At 37.5% G+C, this 19,253-nt stretch overlaps 3 protein-coding genes across 10 annotated transcripts; 2 read left to right on the plus strand and 1 right to left on the minus strand.

The window, feature by feature from the left end:
- Nucleotides 1-87: 87 nt before the first annotated feature.
- Nucleotides 88-6,130, plus strand: gpatch4 (G patch domain containing 4). 2 transcript variants are annotated; one of them, XM_048152645.1, is made up of 8 exons: nucleotides 88-205; nucleotides 1,202-1,302; nucleotides 1,417-1,490; nucleotides 1,866-1,958; nucleotides 2,058-2,165; nucleotides 2,275-2,378; nucleotides 2,615-2,665; nucleotides 4,762-6,130. In XM_048152645.1, the coding sequence occupies exons 2-8, from the start codon at nucleotides 1,224-1,226 to the stop codon at nucleotides 5,618-5,620; spliced, it is 1,368 nt and encodes a 455-aa protein (XP_048008602.1). In that variant the 5' UTR covers nucleotides 88-205; nucleotides 1,202-1,223; the 3' UTR covers nucleotides 5,621-6,130. The 2 variants fall into 2 exon arrangements, with proteins under 2 accessions (XP_048008602.1, XP_048008601.1); XM_048152644.1 differs by lacking the exon at nucleotides 88-205 and adding an exon at nucleotides 962-1,077.
- LOC125243198 (C-type lectin domain family 9 member A) lies at nucleotides 5,764-9,497 on the minus strand. 6 transcript variants are annotated; one of them, XM_048152647.1, is made up of 9 exons: nucleotides 9,282-9,494; nucleotides 9,062-9,136; nucleotides 8,428-8,484; nucleotides 8,208-8,312; nucleotides 7,649-7,683; nucleotides 7,370-7,535; nucleotides 7,119-7,282; nucleotides 6,521-6,633; nucleotides 5,764-6,342 (listed from the first exon to the last, which is right to left on the minus strand). In XM_048152647.1, exons 1-9 carry the CDS (start codon nucleotides 9,340-9,342, stop codon nucleotides 6,156-6,158), a joined length of 963 nt encoding a protein of 320 aa, XP_048008604.1. In that variant the 5' UTR covers nucleotides 9,343-9,494; the 3' UTR covers nucleotides 5,764-6,155. The 6 variants fall into 6 exon arrangements, with proteins under 6 accessions (XP_048008604.1, XP_048008603.1, XP_048008606.1 ...); XM_048152646.1 differs by having other exon boundaries at nucleotides 8,208-8,315; nucleotides 9,282-9,491; XM_048152650.1 differs by having other exon boundaries at nucleotides 6,201-6,342; nucleotides 6,509-6,633; nucleotides 8,208-8,315; nucleotides 9,282-9,493.
- Nucleotides 9,498-10,164: 667 nt separating this feature from the next.
- nes (nestin) lies at nucleotides 10,165-17,618 on the plus strand. 2 transcript variants are annotated; one of them, XM_048152643.1, is made up of 5 exons: nucleotides 10,165-10,221; nucleotides 10,814-11,938; nucleotides 12,299-12,423; nucleotides 13,204-13,280; nucleotides 14,264-17,618. In XM_048152643.1, the coding sequence occupies exons 2-5, from the start codon at nucleotides 11,126-11,128 to the stop codon at nucleotides 17,125-17,127; spliced, it is 3,879 nt and encodes a 1,292-aa protein (XP_048008600.1). In that variant the 5' UTR covers nucleotides 10,165-10,221; nucleotides 10,814-11,125; the 3' UTR covers nucleotides 17,128-17,618. The 2 variants fall into 2 exon arrangements, with proteins under 2 accessions (XP_048008600.1, XP_048008599.1); XM_048152642.1 differs by lacking the exon at nucleotides 10,165-10,221 and having other exon boundaries at nucleotides 10,649-11,938.
- The last annotated feature ends 1,635 nt before the right edge of the window (nucleotides 17,619-19,253 follow it).

Here is a 19,253-nt window from a genome sequence, read left to right on the forward strand (position 1 = left end):
TGCCGATGGATCTAATAATGTTTATGGTGAAATAATGTTTATGGATGAGTGAATGCATGTTTTTAACATATGAAGCAGGGCGTGGCCGAGAATCGTGGGTGCGATTGCTAGAGACAGATATCAGTGCCACACATGACTCCCAGCCAGGGATATAAAGGAATAAGGAAATTTCATTCTACCGAACTACCTGCAAGTGCTGAAACAGGTTCGTTTATTTGACAAATTCAAATTGTGAGGTAACGCAGCGCTGTTTTACTTGGTCTCACGTTACACTATCATACTAAACTGCATTTGAGTGTGTTGAAAGTTGTTATTCTATGTATTAGTTTTTTGGCTGTATGAGACTAACAGTAAGCTAGATCAATACTGATGATATTCTAACATTTCATCGTGTTGAGCTCTATAACATTGATTAGTCTTATGTAGCCTACATTTGCTTACCTTGTCTAATAATGTGCAAGAGCGGCATCTCTGTCAAGTTTGTCACAAGGCTCCGCTTTTGCCATCTCGGAAACGCCACGCCGATATTGATCCTCATTTTATTTCTCCGTTATCCCAAAGTTTGCTCACCATGGTCCATAATGTTTGAATGGAACAACAATAGCATGCCGCTAGACTTTATGCAGCTGTCTGCATCTTTTGCCATGGTTATATGCCTTACAAGCCGAAACCAGTAACGCAGATATTACATCATTGACAGGCGACAAGTGACAAGGGAGGGACGGGAAACATTTAGGATAATGTAAGTACACAGTTGAATGAAGTATATAACACTGTGCAAGTGGTTTTTGGATATTTTACTATAAAAATCTTACATATTGTGCCTTTAAACCTGATCTAAACCAGGTTGGATTTATATGGATTTGTCAGCTCTAAACCTACTCTAAAACTCAGAGTTTGTAGTTTAAACAGGCCTCTGATTATAATATGCATTCAAAATATTTTTTCAGAGAACGCGTTCCGTTAATCGAGAGCAGTGACCCTTTTCGCTTTCCATAGTTACCCAGCCAGTGTCATGTCTGCTGCCTTGCTGAACGCGTGGTAGAAATTATTACTTTTTTTACCTCTTTTTTTGCGGTACGTTCCTAAAATTATTTGTAGTGTTTTATTGGATTTACAGTTCTTTGACAGAAGCTACTCAGAATTAACGCATATTTAATGTTGGCTAATCCGTGTTTTACCAACTGTTTCACATTTTCAGATTCTGAGAAGTTACTCTGGAAATGGCAGAAACGGTCCAAAAAAAGAGTACAGGATTAAAATTCGCGGAGGAGCAGCTTAAGCGACACGGATGGGAAAAAGGTGAAACCAGAACAGATTTTAGGGCTTCGTTGGCATAAATGACAGCTGTAATGACATCTGATCTGACTAATAATCTGTTTGATGATGGCTAATGTTCGGACTGTTGTATTGTAGGTAAAGGTCTGGGCAAATCAGAGAACGGCATCTCAGAGGCGATTAAAGTTCAAATTAAATGTGGTAAAAGAGGGGTGAGTGAGAGATTTATTGTTTTTTGATAGTTACAGTGAGTAAAGCATGAGGGTAATTAATAACGTGGGCAAGAAGTTTATCATCGTATAGTTATTTGATAATAATTATGGTGTCTGTTTTACCATCCTAACCTACCCTTTAGCTTTTGCAGTTTACAGTCTCTTAATTGCAAGTTTCTTAATTTGAGATTGGAATAATGTTTAATAATTATTATACAGGTGTTAGAAAATATATGTATAGGCTAATAATTAATCAGAAATTAGACATGCTGTCAAAAACAGTTGTAGGTTATCGTAAAGTTTAAATTCTCCAGCTGTTGTAGCTCATACATGTTATGTACCTCACATTTGTTTTTATGTATTGTTTGTCTTCAGATAGGCCATAAGGAAGGTGAGCAGTTCAGTTTCCACTGGTGGGATCATGTTTTTAACAAAGCCTCATCCAGTCTGGTTGTCGAAACATCGCAGGTAAGTAATATATAAAAAGTTGCAAACTGGGTTTTATGTGAATGAGGGCATGTGTTAGTTTGTAAAGTTGGATCATCTGATGTTATCATTGTTGTTTAGAGCGGTTTGATGGTGAAGTCAGATGACAGCAGTGATGGATTAATCTCTATCAAGAAGCCACGCAAGACTCTGAAAGCCGAGTACATGAAGTATGGAAGTTTTGTCAAGGTACAAAACCATAAACGGCACGCATAATCAATACCACAAGCATTTATGGAGCGATAATTGAATATTTGGATTGTGCAATTGTTTTAAAGTCGTCTTTTTCCATTCTCAGTCAGCTACGCTGCTGTCAGGTGAGGAGCTGCCTGAAAAGACCTCTGTTTCAGATGACACTTCTGAAGATGAGGACCAGAAACTGGACCTTTCCAGCACTACCAAGTATGAGCTGCCAGTATTGTGACGCATTCCTTTAAAAATAGTTTAGCATTTAATACTTTAATTTCTGTTATATTATCATTATATCATATCCTGTACTAAGCATGCACTTCTGTATGTGGCATGCAGAGGCAGTAAAGATCCTTTTAAAATGTCCCGCAATGGTGCTGGTTAGATTTCAAGATCAATTATGCTTTCAGCCAGCTCAGCTGTCTTAATTTTTGTCTGTCTGTTTTAAGGCTGTCTGACGCAGATCTGCTAAAAGTTTGTGGAGGACGAACAGCACACAAGTAAGCTCTGATCTCCTAAAGTTTACAATATCCTCCTGAGACCCAGATAAAAAGTTTTTGGAATTTAGTATTTTTTCATGTCATTATATTGTTTAGAGCACAAGAAACAAATTATAAAATAACAATTTGTAAAAGTTATATTTCATTCATATGTTATGCTGTGTCCTCTGTAGTGGACAAAAATAACATTGCATGAAATGATATGTATAGGCAAAAACAATGGGATTTTTTTTTTTTTTTTAAATCACCAATCAATTATTAAGCTTCAGGATTGTTTTTAACCAAACGTTGTATAAAGATGATTCTCAACTATGTCATTAAAGATATAATGAAATTAATTGATATACCATTTTACTTTATGCGTTATGTGGGTAAAATAGACATACATGAATTTTCTCATTCAATACAATGTATCTATACACTGTATCGAATTTGCATATTAATGTGTTCTTGGAGCAACATGCAATGAAAAAAGAAGTGTAATAATGGGAGTAATAATTGGCAACATTTTCATAATCATATCTAATAATTAATTGGAATATTGATATATAATTTATTTTCCTATTCACTTTGTTGTGTGTCCTAAAATGCCTGATAAACATGATTTAAGTCCTGGTGTCCTCTACAGTGGACATGTATGAAATAAATGTCCTGTTTCTTATCAGAAAGTCATATTTTGATTTGAAACCCCATAACATTTTCCTGAGATGTTGATTTATAACAAACAATTTGAAAAATAATCCGATTTAAATAATTACAAAATATTATCATATTTCCATAAGAGTGCTAATTTTCATTTTCAGTCATATTTAAAGACCAAGAAGTTGTTACCATGGCAAAACCTCTAAAAATGTGGTATCTCTGCAAAGCCCTGAATGTGCTCTTTACAGTACTTAAAACTGTGACATGTATGATGTCGAAGAAAAACACTAAAATATAATGTCCACTACAGAGGACAGAAGTCTATTCTCAGGTCCCGGGAGGATATGACCCATCCAAATCCTCAATATACTTGCAATAATTCATGTTAGTCAAACCGATATAAATAATACTATGAGAACTTGTAGCATGGTCAATGGTCATGGTCATTTTCTGTCACATTTGTGCTGGAATATCATAGATAGCCTGACATTGTCAGATTAGTGTTATTTTAGAATTATTTATATACTAATAATATTTTGAATTAGCTTTTTTTCATATTTTCAGTTTTCATTTTAATTTGAGTGATTTTGTTGTGCTTTTCAGGGTTTTTTTTTTTATAAACTTTATTTTTAATTCAGTTTTAGACATTTTAGTATTTCAATTTAAATTTATTAAGTTAAATTCCAAGACAAGTTTTTCATTAATATTTTTAGTTTAATTATAAAAAAATTTTTTTAATACTTTTTATTATGTTGGTTTCTTATATATGTTAGAGCAGCACAATTCTGGGTAAACTGAGAATCTTCAAACAGAGATCATGATTCTCCCATGATTCTGAACAAACAACTAAACAAAATATGTAATTTACTAGAGGTTCTGACCAAATTTTAATTACTGCAGTCTATTTAAAATGTTTGATTTAATACAAATGAATTATTTAAAAAAAAAAAAAAAGAAAAAAAAAGAATGATTCACTCATAAATACTTCAATTGTTTCATAACTGGATGAATCAATGTTGTTGAACAAAACTCTAGAAATGAATGATGATTTTTTTTAATAATTTTTTTTTTTTTTTACCGGTCATTTGTCGCCACCTGGTGGCTAAACAATGTAATTGAATCAATCATTAATTGAAGCACCAAGTCACTTTCAAAAGGTGATTTTCTATTTTGATCGCTTCTGTAGACATCAGTGTTTATATCCAAGCTATAAACTTTTAACTTAGTACTTCTGTGATAATATAAATATTTGTAACACAGAAACAACAATACTGTGTGGTTGAAAAGACCGTTTGTGATGTAGTTGCATACAATGCAAAGGCAGATTTGAATGTTACGATGTGATTTTGTCAAAGGTTTAATAGACACAAGCGAATCATTGTCATTTAGGAATGAAACTTTTAATGGTCAATCATGCAGCTCTAATATATGTCTTTGTTTGTTTGTGTGAATAGAGGAGCCAGACATGGACTCACAATGAGCGCCAAACTGGCTCGGCTTGAGCAGCAGGAGCAAGAGTTTATGAACAAATATGGTAAGAAGAACAACACTGCTGAAACATCCAAAAGCAGCACAGATTCTCTAAACGCTGCGGGAAATCCAGATATTAAAGAGAAAACAAAACGCAAAAAATCAAAAATCCAGGTGGGACCCTCTGAGAATAACACCCATGAAGATAAGATGACAACACAGGTTCTTTCAAGTAATGACATTGAGGATGGCAAACCCAAAAAGAGGAAAGACTCTAATGATGTGTCTGTGAACGATGATGATATCACAGATATTGAGCCAAAGAAGAAGAAAAAGAAAAATCGCAAAGAAAAAGTACTTGAGAATGGTCTTAATGGAGAATACAGCATAGACGTGAATGAATCAGAGGAAAGAGACACACACTTGCAGATGAATGACAGCATTCCCAAGAAGAAAAAGAAACTGTCCAAGGCGGTTGCCGAGACTGCCTGTACAGATGAGATCAGCGAGGATTCCACCGACGCGCACAGCAAACAACCACAGGAGGGCAGTATTGAGTATCAACAAACCTCTGACAATTCCTCTAAGAAGAAAAAGAAGAAAAAGAAATCCGCAATGGACCTCTCTGAAACATCTCCATCCACAGATGTGGAGAACTCAACTAGTGTGATGACAGAGGACACTAGCAACAAAGCGCAGGTAATGGGCACACAAACAGAAGGACAGGAGAACAACAGGAAGAAGAACAAGAAAAAGAAACAAAGCAAAAAGGAGGAGCGGGAGGTGGTAATGAATGTCCAGTTTGAGGAGTCCATGCCAAAGAAAAAAAAGAGCAAAGAGTGAACGCACATGGTACCAAACTCACTACAAACACTATGGTGGTAGTTGATGATCAGAATCCGGGCTGCTGAAACACAAGGATCGATTCTCGAATTGTTGTTAACTATCAGACTATTAGTTGAGAGACATGACAAAACGCAAATGAATTTGTTACACTCATATTTATTTTTACAAATCATGGGCAAACTTTTAAGCTTGAGACCAACAGGTGACATGAAATACATTTTTTTTATTGGTCTGATTTGTAATACATTTGTGTAATGCATATTACATTGCATTATTCACAGTGACAAAAATGTGATTATATATATGAACGGTTTTAAAAAATAGCATGGCATGATCTGTGTGGATTCTCTCACTAAAGCTTTTTTGACTGACATGAAGGGTGCAGTAAGATGTCATGTCTTGATTTAATCCAGCTCTGAGACATCTGAAATATGTCAGTCTGTGTCAGTACCTTGAAACGTCGCTAACAAATCAAACTGAACTGGAAAATAAAATGATGATTTCTGAGATGGTTGTCTTTTGCACTGACTGTTCATATTGAGGGGTTACTGTGGTTTTGTTGGGCTTGAAGGAAGGTTGGCCATGTTAAAACTTCCACTTCACAGATCCATTTGTATGAGCTAGAACAACTTGCTGACCTCCAGCTTTTCTGTGGGTTGTTGCTGGGCATTGACAGAACACAGTACATGTATCTTTCTGCAGGACTGCTGACCCAGAATCTGAAAGGAAAATATGGAAATGTCAGGTAATTTCTTAATTGTCATTTTTAATTGCTTCATTTATTTATCTTTTCAAAAGGAAATAATTTTAAAATTTTATTTTAATATTTAAACTTTTTTTTTTTTTTTTTTTTTTTTTTTTTTTTACATACATCGTGGTTCTTACCACTGTATTTACCCTTTCTCAAGCTTAGCACCATTGATCCAGACCCAATTTTTTTCAGTTTTTTCATAGAGTCCAATCCAGTACCCGTAATGCTGGTCAAAATTAGTGTGCTGATTGATGAATTCCTGAATTTGCATAATACAATGAGAACAATGTTATAATCACTGAAATCATCTTGTTTAAAGTCTTACACTCTTTTTCAGTGTAAACAGGACTCTGCATACTTGCCATATGTTGATCAAAATGGTCTTGTGACACTAAAACACATTTTTAAAAGTCACTTTTGTAAGAACTAGGCCTACTGCTAAATGCCTAATGTACATGTTTACAGCGGATACTTTGAACTTTTCAGTAAAAGACTTTCCCAAAAGCATCGATAGCCAGTATGGTCGCAAGTTCCATTCAATTCTATTGGTAACAACGGAACTTGCGATGATGGCTTTGGGAAACGCACCCCTGTTTAGCTGTGGATATGGTGTACAACACTGAAAAACGTTTTTTTCAGTTCGATCATAGATTGTCTTTGAGAGAGAGAGAAATTAGAACATTATGTTCTAATCATAGATTGAAAATACACATTATGTATTTTCATGCTTTTTGTTTTATATACCTGTTCACCCTCGCTGTCTATTATGGCCAGATGAGCTCCATAGTCCTCGCAGTATTCTTGACTCTCTTTCCACGTTTTCCAGGCGTTTCCTGAATGCCTACGGAAATAGTAACAGCTGGAGCCATTTTGAATCCAGTTTTGAGGGCAGGGTGTACACCGAACCCCTGCGATGGAGAATAGCTCAGATTAGATGTATAAAACAAAACAAAAAACATTACACTGCAGACTCCAGATTCAGTAAAACAGCTTACCATTCCCAGTGGACTGGCAGTACTTATCCACTGGAAATCTGCTTCTACGAATTATGAAGTCCAGTGTGCTGTTCATCTGTTGACCGTGTGTCACCAGCCTTGCTTTCTCCTGCTTCAGCACTTCCAGTAACTGCAGGTTGTTGGCTCTCTCTTTAGTTTGCTGGGCCTGTATATGAAGAGATTTCCTCTGATTAACATATACTTGTTGTTTAGCAGATTTGGGCAATTTCTGAGTAAGTGTCTTTAATTATTTTATGCTGTTTCAGTCTTCGCTCTCACCAGAATATTGTTGTATTTAGACATGTGAATGTAGTCTGTAAAGCAGATAAACAAAAAAGGTAACCTGTTAGCTAAACTTACAGTACTTGTAGACAATTTTTCAACCACAATGCAATGGTTCTATGATATTTTATTAGTTATGAGTTTAGACAGGCATAGTCCACATTTAATTATAATTTACACAATTGGCTCATATTGACCTTTGTAAGTTTGTAAGAAAAAGTGAAATTACGCAACTGATTTACAACAGCAGGACACGCAAGAAAGTTTCCAGTGTTGTTACATTACATTTCACTTTTTTTTCTGGGCACTTTTGTAATTTGTACTTTTCCTGCTGGTTATTTTTAAGGTTATGACAGACTCGATGACTTTTTCAAGGTTCCCCTTTTTTAAGTTTAGTTCAAGCTCTAAGCAAATACACTTAAACCTGTTAATCAAGGTCTCTGTGACTTTCCTTGCACAGGGTTGGAACTAAACTGCAGTAATGTGGACATCCAAAAATCAGATTGAATGGTATATTTGGTATTCTGTATATGAATGAAACTGTGCTAATTCTTACGGAAAATGCTGACCGTTGTTACAGCAGCAACCAGGAGGAAACAGAGCAGCCCCAGAAACACTGCAGCTCGTCTACACGCCGGAGAGACTGGGGTGGAAGATCCTTCTTCTGAATGAGAATGAGATTATTTTGAGTACATGAGCAGATGACAGTAAACAGACAAATTTGACAAAAAAAAAAGTAGAGTTAGATGAAATGATAGGTATAACACTCTTTGTACCTTCAGTCAGACAGTCTTTTGTTGGCAAAACTGATTCTTTTAATGAACACTGTGCATCTGCAGAAGAAAAAGAGGGGGAAGAATAAAATAACTGAAATAATGTATAGGCAAGTTAGATTTGTAACAAATGTAATGTTTTTGTTTAAAGATATTACGTTTAAACATTTTACATTATTATTTAAAAAAATTAAAAACTGCTAATATAAAACTGATATATATCACACTTGAAAAAATTCTCTCTCTCTCTCTCTCTCTCTCTCTATATATATATGTGTATATATATATATATATATATATATATATATATACACACACACATATATATGTGTGTGTATATGTATATATATGTGTGTATATGTATATATGTATGTAGGCTATGTATATATATATGTATGTGTGTATATATATATATATATATATATTTATATATATATACATATATACAGAGATGTTAAAAATATACTTAATATACATTTTATATATAATATAAAAATATTTTATATTGCTTTTCTTAAAAAACGGGAAAAAAATAATATATATCACATGAAGATTTAAAAACTATTACTATAACATATGCTACTGTATTTAATATCAGTTTTATATATACATATTTTGTGTGTGAGTGATTTCAAACCTGAAGTCTCAGAGGTTGTATGTAATGTTGATTCTAGTCTTTTCACTTCTGCATATAATACAGTCTCATCTGACTCTGGAATAATTCAGACGAGCATTAATTCATTCATTCATATTCTGATCATCCAAAAATAGAAAAACTACTCAAAGTATTCCAAGCAAACAGGGGAAATGTTGTGCTAACATAATGGTTAAATGAAAGAAAAACAATCTAAACATACCTGTAGGTTTCTCATTGTCATATGGCTTGAAGATGACTGTTGAATAGAACTCCTCTTCCATTGTACCTGCTCACCTTCACAATCTACAGAACACTGCTGGATCAAGACACAGAAAAGAGCAGTATGAAGTTAAATCTAGTCACTCAGACTGCACAGGGACGTTTGTGATGTTCAGAATTTGGAAATACAGAACTGTTGTATGCTTTGTGGTTTGAGTTGACAAGAGGAAGTTTGGATGCAAATGCAAATGAGTAAAAAAATGCGTAACCCGACTTTACTGAAGATGTGATAATTACCAATTCTATGTAACTTACATTTTACATTTGCAATGGAATTTTGTCTGACCATGTAAATTTTAGTGGTATTCAGTTACAATTGATACTTGTTTTTGTTAAACTCAATTATTAATCATTTTACATAATGAAAATATAAATAACATATTAAATTTTAAATTATTAAACAGTTACTCAGTTAATTTCAGAGAGGTTGACTTTAAAGGGGTTTCTTCTGTCAGAAATTTGATGGATTTTGTGCATCTTTATCAAATTAATAGTTTGAAGCTCAATTAGCTAAATGACTAAACTAAAATTTACACTAAAAAGTCCAGCTTGCAATTAAAAAGCAAGACGCTTCAACAATTATTTATTAGTAGTCAGTGTATCAAGCTGGAATACTCTAAACATATTTCTACAGAAGTTGTTTTGATGAACTTAATTAGATACTCAAGTATTTGTTCAAAACTTCAAATGCATGTTGTCCCAACTTTCCAAACTGAGTCATCTAAAGTTTATGTTGCACAATGTTGTGGAAGTCCTCAGCAGGCAGTGCAGATTGAAAAAAAAAAAAAAATGTTAGCTGTCATATGATTCAGAGAGATTTCATAATTTTTACTGAATATTTGCTGATCATCACTACGTATGTTTGAGATTTGTGTGTTGAGGTAAGCAGTTTTAAGAATATAATGCCCATTTCATGTAGAGGCTTTGAAAATAAAATGTAAAGATGAAAGAATGAGATTCGTATCCCCTTACATTGCTAAATGCTAAACCTTTAGTTTCCTCGATAATTTTTAAATCAAAAGAATGTCTGTTACTCATGAGATGGTACTTGGAAGTCATACTATGGAAGTCAATAGTGCCCCACAACTGTTTGGTAAAAAAAAATACTTCAAAACATCTTCCATTGTGTTCAGAAGAGCTAAGAAATTTATACAGGTTTGGAACAACTTGAGGGTGAGTAAATGATGACAGCATTTCCATTTTTAGGTGAACTATCCGTTAACATACAAAAAAATACTTTGGTCTGATGTATTGTGATCATCTTGCCACAAGAGGGGGCAGTAAATGAATGTGATAATATGTGAAACTACAAGATTTATAGGTATTGTTCAACAAAATAAAAATTCGGTCATTTTCATGCTGTTTCAGATTCTGTCTCAGTCATCATTTATTTTCAGTGTATGGGAAAAATAAGATGCAATGCATGTTGACTGAGGATATCAAATCTCTAACATCTCTTTTTGTGTTCCACAGGAGAAAGAAAGTTGTATGGGTTTGGAAGTAATCCAGCAGTGGTAGAGTTAACTCTCCAAATTACATCACTGCTTTTGCACATTCTGTCCAACCACCCCTCCTCCTCAATTCCCTCGCCCTCCCCCTCCTCATTGTCTATGAAAGGAGGGTCTTACCCTCCCCTGTCCATTCAGCCGCTGGGCACTGGGACTGTGGTCCAGACCTCACCCTCAAGTCTGTCATTATATTCACTTAGCAGCCACAAAGACCTGCAGCCCTTCACAGCCTCTGTGCACAGTTCTAGTGTGACTTATCACTTCACAGCACTCTGAGATGGAGCTTTTGGGTCTCCGACAGCCCTTCACCCAGTTTCAGGAGGAAAAGTACCAGATGCTGGAGCTGAACCAACGCCTTGAATCATACTTGGGCCGTGTGAAGCTTCTGGAGGAGGAAAACAAGCTACTGCGAGAGGAAATCCACACTCTCAAGAGCAGCAGGGACCCACCAGGCCAGCACAAAGCTCAAGAGGAGGCTCTCAGCCAGGCCAGGAGGATGATGGAGGAGGCCTGGAGGAAGAAAGACCGTGTGGAGCTGGAAGTGGAGAACTTGATGGAGGATATGGAGATGGTGAATATTCAAAGACAGAAGGCAAAGACCGCACAGGCTGAAGCACAGAGAAAACTTGTGGAGAGCAAGAAGGAGCTGGAAGAGGAGCGTAGGGCTCAGATTTGGCTTAGAGAGAAGGTTGGACAGCTTGAGAAAGACCTCTTGCTACAGATGCAAATCCACAAGGAGGACATGGAAACTTTGCAGGTCTCTCTGAAACAGACAAAGCAAGTACTAATGGCTCCACAGCACACTCAAACTATCAGCATCCCTGACCTGGGACAGGAGTACAGCCAAAGAGCAGCTCAAGCCTGGCAGGAGGCAACCAACAACTATCAGAGACAGGTTGGATGTCTGGAGGAAAGTCTGAACCAGGCCAAAGCTAACATGGCAAAGATTCACCAGGAGAAGAGAGAGAACCAGCATCAGGTTCAGCATCTGGCCAAGGAGCTCGAGAGTATGAAGACTAAGAGACAGATGCTGGAGAGACATGTAGTGCAGCAGAGAGAAGAACAGAATCAGGAGCTTCTGCATCTTCAGGTAAGAATAGAAACTCATGGACCAGTTCAGTTTCTGTCATCAATTACTCGCCCTCATGTAGTACGAACCTGTGTGGCTCTCTTTCTTCTGTGGAACACAAAATAAGATATTTTGAGGAATGTTTTTGTTCATACGATGGAAGTCTACTTTCACCGTATGGACAAAAAACATTTCTCAAATCTTCTTTTGTGTTCCACTGAAGATAGAAGCTCATACAGGTTTAAAACAGGACAGCAGAGCCATCTGATTTTATATAACTGGGTTTCTTTAATGGCATGATATTAAAATGATACCGTTTTACACAACCTCTTCACTTTAATCAAAGATTTTTAAGAAAACATGTCTCATGTTATTGTGCAGGCCCAAGTAGATGCTCTGGAGTTGGAGAAAGACAGCCTGGGGCAGCAGATAGACAGCCTGATGGTGGACAGACAAAATCTGCTGCAGGTGAAGATGTCTCTTGGACTGGAGGTGGCCACATACAGGTACATTTAACAACAAAAATTGCATGAAGTAAAATATGCATGTAGCTTTTGTAAAGTTGCCCCACTTCCTTCCTAATGGGATGCCAGAGTGGAGAGCCTCTCCCATGCACTGTGGGATTTGTAGTTTATGGAGGCCCAACTAATATGATCATGCATCAGTGGCTCTAAAAAGCATTTCAGGCACACTGAGAGGGGTAACTTTAGATCAGTCAATCCGAATAGACCCTCTCCATTTCCCACCCGGCACTGACCCTGATCCATCTGCTTGGAGGAGGGGCAGGGAAACAGGGGGGTGGGTGATTCATTCAAAAACATCAAAAACGATTTATGTCTGTTGAGGGTAGAAAGAAATAAATTTTGACAAAGCTTTTTAGCTGTTGCTCATTTCATGGTCCTCCATTTCATGAAGGTGCATAGTATTGCATGCACAGATACTTAGGAAAGGAAGGGTTTTAAATATGTGTAGTTATTAAAAATGTATACTGAGAAATCTATACATGAGTTTTTTAGCAGGATCACCTGTTACACTAACAGTGTGCTTTACATTTGTAAAATCCACCCCTTGCAACTGTTTAATGCTGCATGCAGGAGGTAAATGAATCGATGCCTGACTGAATCCTGCAGATGGGCTGACAATGACAAATCTGACATACTATTTGCATAACAACAGAACAAAGCACAGGACTGCAGCTCAAGAACGTGACTCCATCTCATTTAACCCACCCCTCGCATTAATGGAAGTGCTGTGATGCTAACAGATGTTCTGTTGCTTCTTTCCAGAGCTTTGCTGGACAGCGAGGGCCTGAGAATCGACAGACCAACAACAAACAAAACAACAAACTCTGCTTTCTTTTTAGGTAACATTCTTTTTTTAAATTATTGTTCTCATTTATTTTATTATTTGTTATCTTTTTATAATGAGGGTTATTTGAGCAATGGGCAAGTGAAATAAAACTTAAAAAAAAAAAAAACAGACAAAATAGTCATGACAGGTTACGCAATAGACTATATACTACAGTAAACAAAATTCAGCCTATATAAATTTTGGATTTGAGCACAGATCCCCTTTCTCTAAATATTGCTGTGCTCTGGGCTGGTTAAATGATTAGTACTGATTTCATGGTGAGGTTATCTGTCTAAGCCTGTAAAACTAGCTTCCTGTGCTAGTCCCATAGGTCACTGTAACAGATGGCTCCACTTTCCAGTAATGCAGGGCTGGAAAAGCATAATGAAGATCAATACCTCTCCATTACGACTCACTCACAGTTCAGGACTAGTGTGTATTCTGATAACTCCCTTGAGAGGCAGAACAAGGGTCTATGTCTGTTTCATACTATCTCCATCTATCTCTTTAGTCTGGAGCTTTATTTGTTCCAGTCAACCACTCTTGTTCCATTAGCATCATAGTTATCAGGAGATGGGACATAAAAGGGTATGAGCCACTCTGTTGTATTCTGCTCATATTTGAATATTAGTGCTCAATGTGCTACGACTACAGATTTATGACTAAAATAATATTATGACGGTGCTTCCTGTAACATATAACTGTTGATAATAATAGTGTAATAGTAAATGTTGAAATTAACATTAAGATTAATAAATGCTTTAAAATAATTTTTCATTGTTAGTTCATGTGATCTAATGCAGTTAACTAATGTTAACAAATGGAACCTTATTGTTATTGTAAGGATTTAAAACATTCAATTAAAAACATTTGGGATTCAGAAAATAGATATGATGATCTGTCAAAGGTAGACTTAATCAAATAGTCTTCTTACAGAGCTTGTTCCCTGTCTGTGTGATTAAGCCTGTCTCACCATCTTCTTGTTTCTTGTTACAGATGCACTCTCAAAGCCCAATGGGACCCACCAAACCCTACAGACCACTGCTGCTTCCTGTCATTTCAGCAATACTGTGTCTACAAGTCACAGATCAATCACCTCCTCTCGCACTCTGCTGACCAGTGCAACTCCATCATGGACCCCGACTCAAGGGACTCCACAGAGAACACCAACCAAAACCTCAGTGCCAGAAAAGACAGGGGTTCATATCTCAGAGGAGTCTAAGAAAGCTGCTCAGGAGTCTGTGGATCATTTACAGCGAGAAAAAGTCCATGAAGACATGGCTCTCGCATCAACTCTCCCCAAAACAGCTGCAGAACCAGAACCACAGATCAAACCAGAAGATATCAAGGTGGAAGATGAACCAAAACAGTTCCAGATAGCTCAGATGGTTGAATCTAAAACTGATGAATCTGCATTGATAAGTGTGTCAGCTGACCAACCAAAGAGCTTGTCCCAAACTCCAGAGACCGAAAGCTGGGCTGGTCCATTCACAGATCCTGCAAGAGTTTCAGAAGAAGGTAAGGATGAGGACACTGAAGTGTCTGTCGAAATTACCCGGATCTCACACGCACCTAAGGTTGCATGGGAAGAAAATAAAACCGTGGCAGAGGATGAAAAAGATGATGCCTCTGAGATGGATGTAAGATCAGAGAACATCAGTGAAAGCCATGCAGTTGAATATGGAGATATTGAGAATGATACATTAACATCCAGTCCAAACACCAATATATTGTCTTCATCGTTCCTTGAGCAAGGAGCTTTAGGTGATTTTGGCTGTCAGGAAGAAACAAATGATCTGATGAGGGTAGATGAACAGGAAATTGTGAGCAATATTAGTGAGGAGGTGACAGAGCAATTGAACAGTGAAACCGAGGCAGCGATTGATTCAATCAATGAGTGGGACAGACAGAAAGAAATTGAACCAGAGATTGAGACGAATGTGATGAGCCCTGAGTCTGAGGTGGAGGAAGAGGGTGAAATGAGTATTGACATTGACATAAAGGATAAAACAGAAGATGAAAATGTGACTGAAAGAGAAGAAGAAGAAATAGAAGTGATTGAGAAAGACATTTCTGTACAGGATGGAGGTGTAGATTCTCCCAAGAGCATTGATCATCAGGAGAGTATAGAGAAGACTGTACCACCAGCTGAAGCTCATTCAGACCAGGCAGTAAATGAAGAACCTCTTTTACCTGAGGAATCTGAGGGAGAAAAAGAGAACAGAGGGGATGAAGACGACTCTCCAAACATATCAGCCTCATGGAGAACTGATCCTGGTGAGTGTGACAGCTACAGCCAGGAGAACACGCTAGCAGACACTCGGCCCTTGATCCGTTATAAGAGTGATGAGGAAACAGACGGGAATGTGCAAGCCTCACACCTCATTGGTGAGACCTGCGACAGTGAGGATGAAAAAGAAAGAGTGGATGGAGGCCATTGGAATGAGAGCGCTACCAAACGCTTCAACACTATGGAGGATCTCACAGAAGAACCAGACATGGATGTCATTGGAGAGATGATGACGGAAGATGTTGTTTCTAAAGAAGAAGCACGAGATGATGATGAGAGGGCACACTTGATGCTTCAGAGTGGCTCTGGAGTCAATGAAAGTTTGGATGTGGAGAAAGAAAGGCCAAGAATTGAGCTCAGGAGAAACCTGGAAGAAGATAGTGAAGATAGTGGTGATGATGATGATATGAGAGAGATGGGGAGAGATGAAGATCATGATGTCAAGGTTTATGAGCAAAATGAGAATCCACAACTGACTGAAAACCAGCATATACACACTGAACAGCTTGAGTATGAAACAGTCCATTCATATGAAAGTCAAGAACATGTCGACATGGACCGTCCGTCCTCATTTTCCGAAACAACTCAGGGAGAACAGCTTGAAATCTCCTTTGAAACTTCACCAACTCTGACCATGTCCCAAGATGCAGCTACAACCAAAGAACCAGAAAATCTTCTGGATGTTTCCATGCACACCAACATGGATCTGATGGACAGTCATTCTTTGGAAAGCGAGCCAAATATCATGACATCAGACATGCCAAAATCTGACCAGGAAGATTGCAATAGCTCAGAAGATGAGTCCCCAAATGCCAGCCAGTGCTTTCAGAAAACAAGCCTTTTAGCAGAGGCTACTCTCACTGAGCAGCCATTAACCTTTACTAATGGAGTCTCCAAGACTAATTCTGTCTCTGACAACAACGATGTGCCTGAAGAAGTGCTCAGTAAGGAGAAGAGCACTGCAGAAGCTAAAGCCATTCAGATTGATGACTGGGAGAATTCTAACATCTGGGGCAAAAGCATGAGCATTCCAGACACAGCCGAGTTCACACACGGAAGTATGGATGAAAATGTAGGCATTTTCCCAGTGAATGAGATTGAGAATTTGGGAAGTCCAAACAAAATGCCAAATGTAGCAGAAAATATCTTTGGAAAATTTGAAGAACATCTTGAAAGGACAGTGGAGAGCTTTTCTGAAAAAGTGATGGACTTTGAGAGCAACAATTCAGGAGAGGAGGAGGAGGAATTTGACTCAAAGGAAAAGAAAAGTGAGATTCATAGCTTTTTCAGCACTAGTTTGAAGGAGGATTTCTGGAGCAAAGGGAAAGTGGAGATGGCAGCTACCTATGACCCTGCCACAACTGAAGACTTCAACCAGGCTATGGTCTTTGGAGAGGAGTGGAAAGATATGGAGGGAGAGCCAGCAGCAAATGGAAATCCTAAAGAAGAGATGGACATCCTCAAAGTCCAGGATGAGAAACATAAAGATGAACAGCCAACGCAAGGCAAGATGGTTCCATCTGATGACTCTGTTGATGAAGGAGATTCCTGGTCCTCTGGTGATGAGTAACAGCTTTGTCCAATGATGTTTTAGACCATGTAAGACTAAACCAAAAACATAAAAAAGTAGTAATATCATATAAATAGATGAACAGAAACATTAAACACAAAGTGCACAAAAAACACTTTCATACATTCACAGAAATTAAACTAGACAAGATTGCAGAGCTTAGTGTGTGTAATGGTATGATGGGATTTCTGTAATGTGAGTCAACAGCCTGGCATAATGTGCCAGCTGTCATCTCAGGATAAGAAGGCGTTGTACTCCATGACAGCCGCGAGCAGAAAGGATTCTTAAAGATTTACGATGAAGCCTTAGTTCATTTTTGTCGTTTCTACTAATCAGACCAGCTGACCTTCATATGTCAGTTTTAACAAATAACTAATATCCTTTTGTGAATTTGCACTGCTATTACAATGGGAAAACAATATGGATTAAAACTTGTTCAAAATTCTGAAAAAAAGAGAAAAATATTAATAAAAACTACAACAGTGACTTTATTGAGTTGGTGTTTTCTTGTATCAGTATTTTAAATTTTACAATTTTCAATAATTTAAATCAATAATTTCATGAACATTCCACGTTGCATAGACAACTAACACTTTTTTGTTTGTTTTAAACAAATGTAAATGTGATTCTTAAAGTTCTAGGTTTGAATTATAGGCCCGGTTTCACAGACAGGGCTTAGCCTAAACCAGGATTAGGCTTTAGTTCAATTAGGATATTTAAGTAACTTTTGTAAACGCACACTTGAAAAAAAACATTACTGATGTGCATCTTGAGACAAAACAATGGCACTGACATATTTTAAAATATGTCAGTACAAGCTGCTTTCAGTTAAAATAGCTCAAACATGCATTTTAGTCCAGGACTAGCTTAAGCCTTGTCTGTGACAGGGGGTTAAAGTTATTTCTCCAACTATTCCAGACCCCGTTTACACTAATGCATTTTCGTTTTAAAAGTTTTGCTATGGTTACGCCGGTGTTTTCGAACTTCGCAAACGGAGACTTTCGAAAACGCTGCAAACCCCGTTTTAGTTTGAAAACGCTGGGGTTGCGTTTCAGTATAAACGGACCAAAGCGTAGACTTCTGAAAATGATGGCATGGCTGCACACGTTCCTTGTAAACAATAACATGGAGACTGAACTGCAATCTTTGCTGGCTTTGTTGGTTTCGGCCGTGTAGTATAGACGTTTCTGAAACTCTGTGGAAACGCCAATGTAGACGAGGATCGTTTTCATTTTCAAACGCTGTTTTAAAACAAAAACGCACTATTTTAAACGGGCCTCAGTTTGCAATGAATCAGAACTAGCTGAACAAGCTAAATTCAGTCATTATGACAGTGAATCACACTGGGATTTGGAGCCCAGCGCTGGTAACCACACAATACTTGATCCGAGAGAAAGAGGCCACACTAGAAGGAAAAAAGAATAAGGAACAATGAATAATAGATGACATCACCGCCTCATTTCCCTCTGTATGCCTGCTGGCTCTCTGGTGCCACTGATGGGGGTGATGTGGGACAATGGCAGCTATACTGGATGAACATGTCTGCACATTAACCAACACCATTTTAACCAGAAAGACATAGTCAGATAAAAATCAGTGGAATAACATCATGTATGGAATAAAATAAAAAGTTCAACCTTCTATTCTTGGTCCAAATCAAACAGCTAGTCAGTTGATCCACACATGCAAATACTGAAAAAGAGGCAGGATTTACAGGGTCTTTAGAGCTAAAACAAAAGTGAGGCTGGGCAGCAGCTGGGTGGTCAGATGCTTCAACACCTGCTTCCTGTGTAAGAGGATGCCACACAATCACCCCTGATGCAACAGCATGCAACTCTATTACCAGCCCATTGAACTGAAGATCTGATCCTGTTGAAATGACAGAGGTCATTTAAATCTGATCTCGACCGTATCACAAGTGTCAGTGTAAGAGCTATTTGAGTGGAATGACTGCAGAATCCCGAGACCACAGTGCTACAAATAAATCTCAATAAACCTGAAATGGGTTCAGAGGCACATGAGTGTCATTCAGCTCTCCTTGCTCCTTTTACCATCTGCCTTTGTTATTGATTGCTATTGATTATCAATGTCAGATACTGAGTGACTGAGTGTTTTTAAGATTAGAC

Source organism: Megalobrama amblycephala, linkage group LG13, assembly GCF_018812025.1.
Source record: "Megalobrama amblycephala isolate DHTTF-2021 linkage group LG13, ASM1881202v1, whole genome shotgun sequence".
NCBI classification, from domain to species: domain Eukaryota; kingdom Metazoa; phylum Chordata; class Actinopteri; order Cypriniformes; family Xenocyprididae; genus Megalobrama; species Megalobrama amblycephala.

Excerpts from the sequence above, each read along its gene's own strand:
- gpatch4 (XM_048152645.1), top strand. The coding sequence starts at position 1,224 with ATGGCAGAAACGGTCCAAAAAAAGAGTACAGGATTAAAATTCGCGGAG. Across the intron at positions 1,303-1,416 it reads GCGACACGGATGGGAAAAAG|GTAAAGGTCTGGGCAAATCA; the intron begins GTGAAACCAGAA and ends GTTGTATTGTAG. Across the intron at positions 1,959-2,057 it reads TGGTTGTCGAAACATCGCAG|AGCGGTTTGATGGTGAAGTC; the intron begins GTAAGTAATATA and ends ATTGTTGTTTAG.
- nes (XM_048152643.1), top strand. The coding sequence starts at position 11,126 with ATGGAGCTTTTGGGTCTCCGACAGCCCTTCACCCAGTTTCAGGAGGAA. Across the intron at positions 11,939-12,298 it reads AGGAGCTTCTGCATCTTCAG|GCCCAAGTAGATGCTCTGGA; the intron begins GTAAGAATAGAA and ends GTTATTGTGCAG. Across the intron at positions 12,424-13,203 it reads CTGGAGGTGGCCACATACAG|AGCTTTGCTGGACAGCGAGG; the intron begins GTACATTTAACA and ends GCTTCTTTCCAG.
- LOC125243198 (XM_048152646.1), bottom strand. The coding sequence starts at position 9,342 with ATGGAAGAGGAGTTCTATTCAACAGTCATCTTCAAGCCATATGACAAT. Across the intron at positions 7,536-7,648 it reads CTAAATACAACAATATTCTG|GCCCAGCAAACTAAAGAGAG; the intron begins GTGAGAGCGAAG and ends CTTCATATACAG. Across the intron at positions 6,343-6,520 it reads GGTGCTAAGCTTGAGAAAGG|ATTCTGGGTCAGCAGTCCTG; the intron begins GTAAATACAGTG and ends TTTTCCTTTCAG.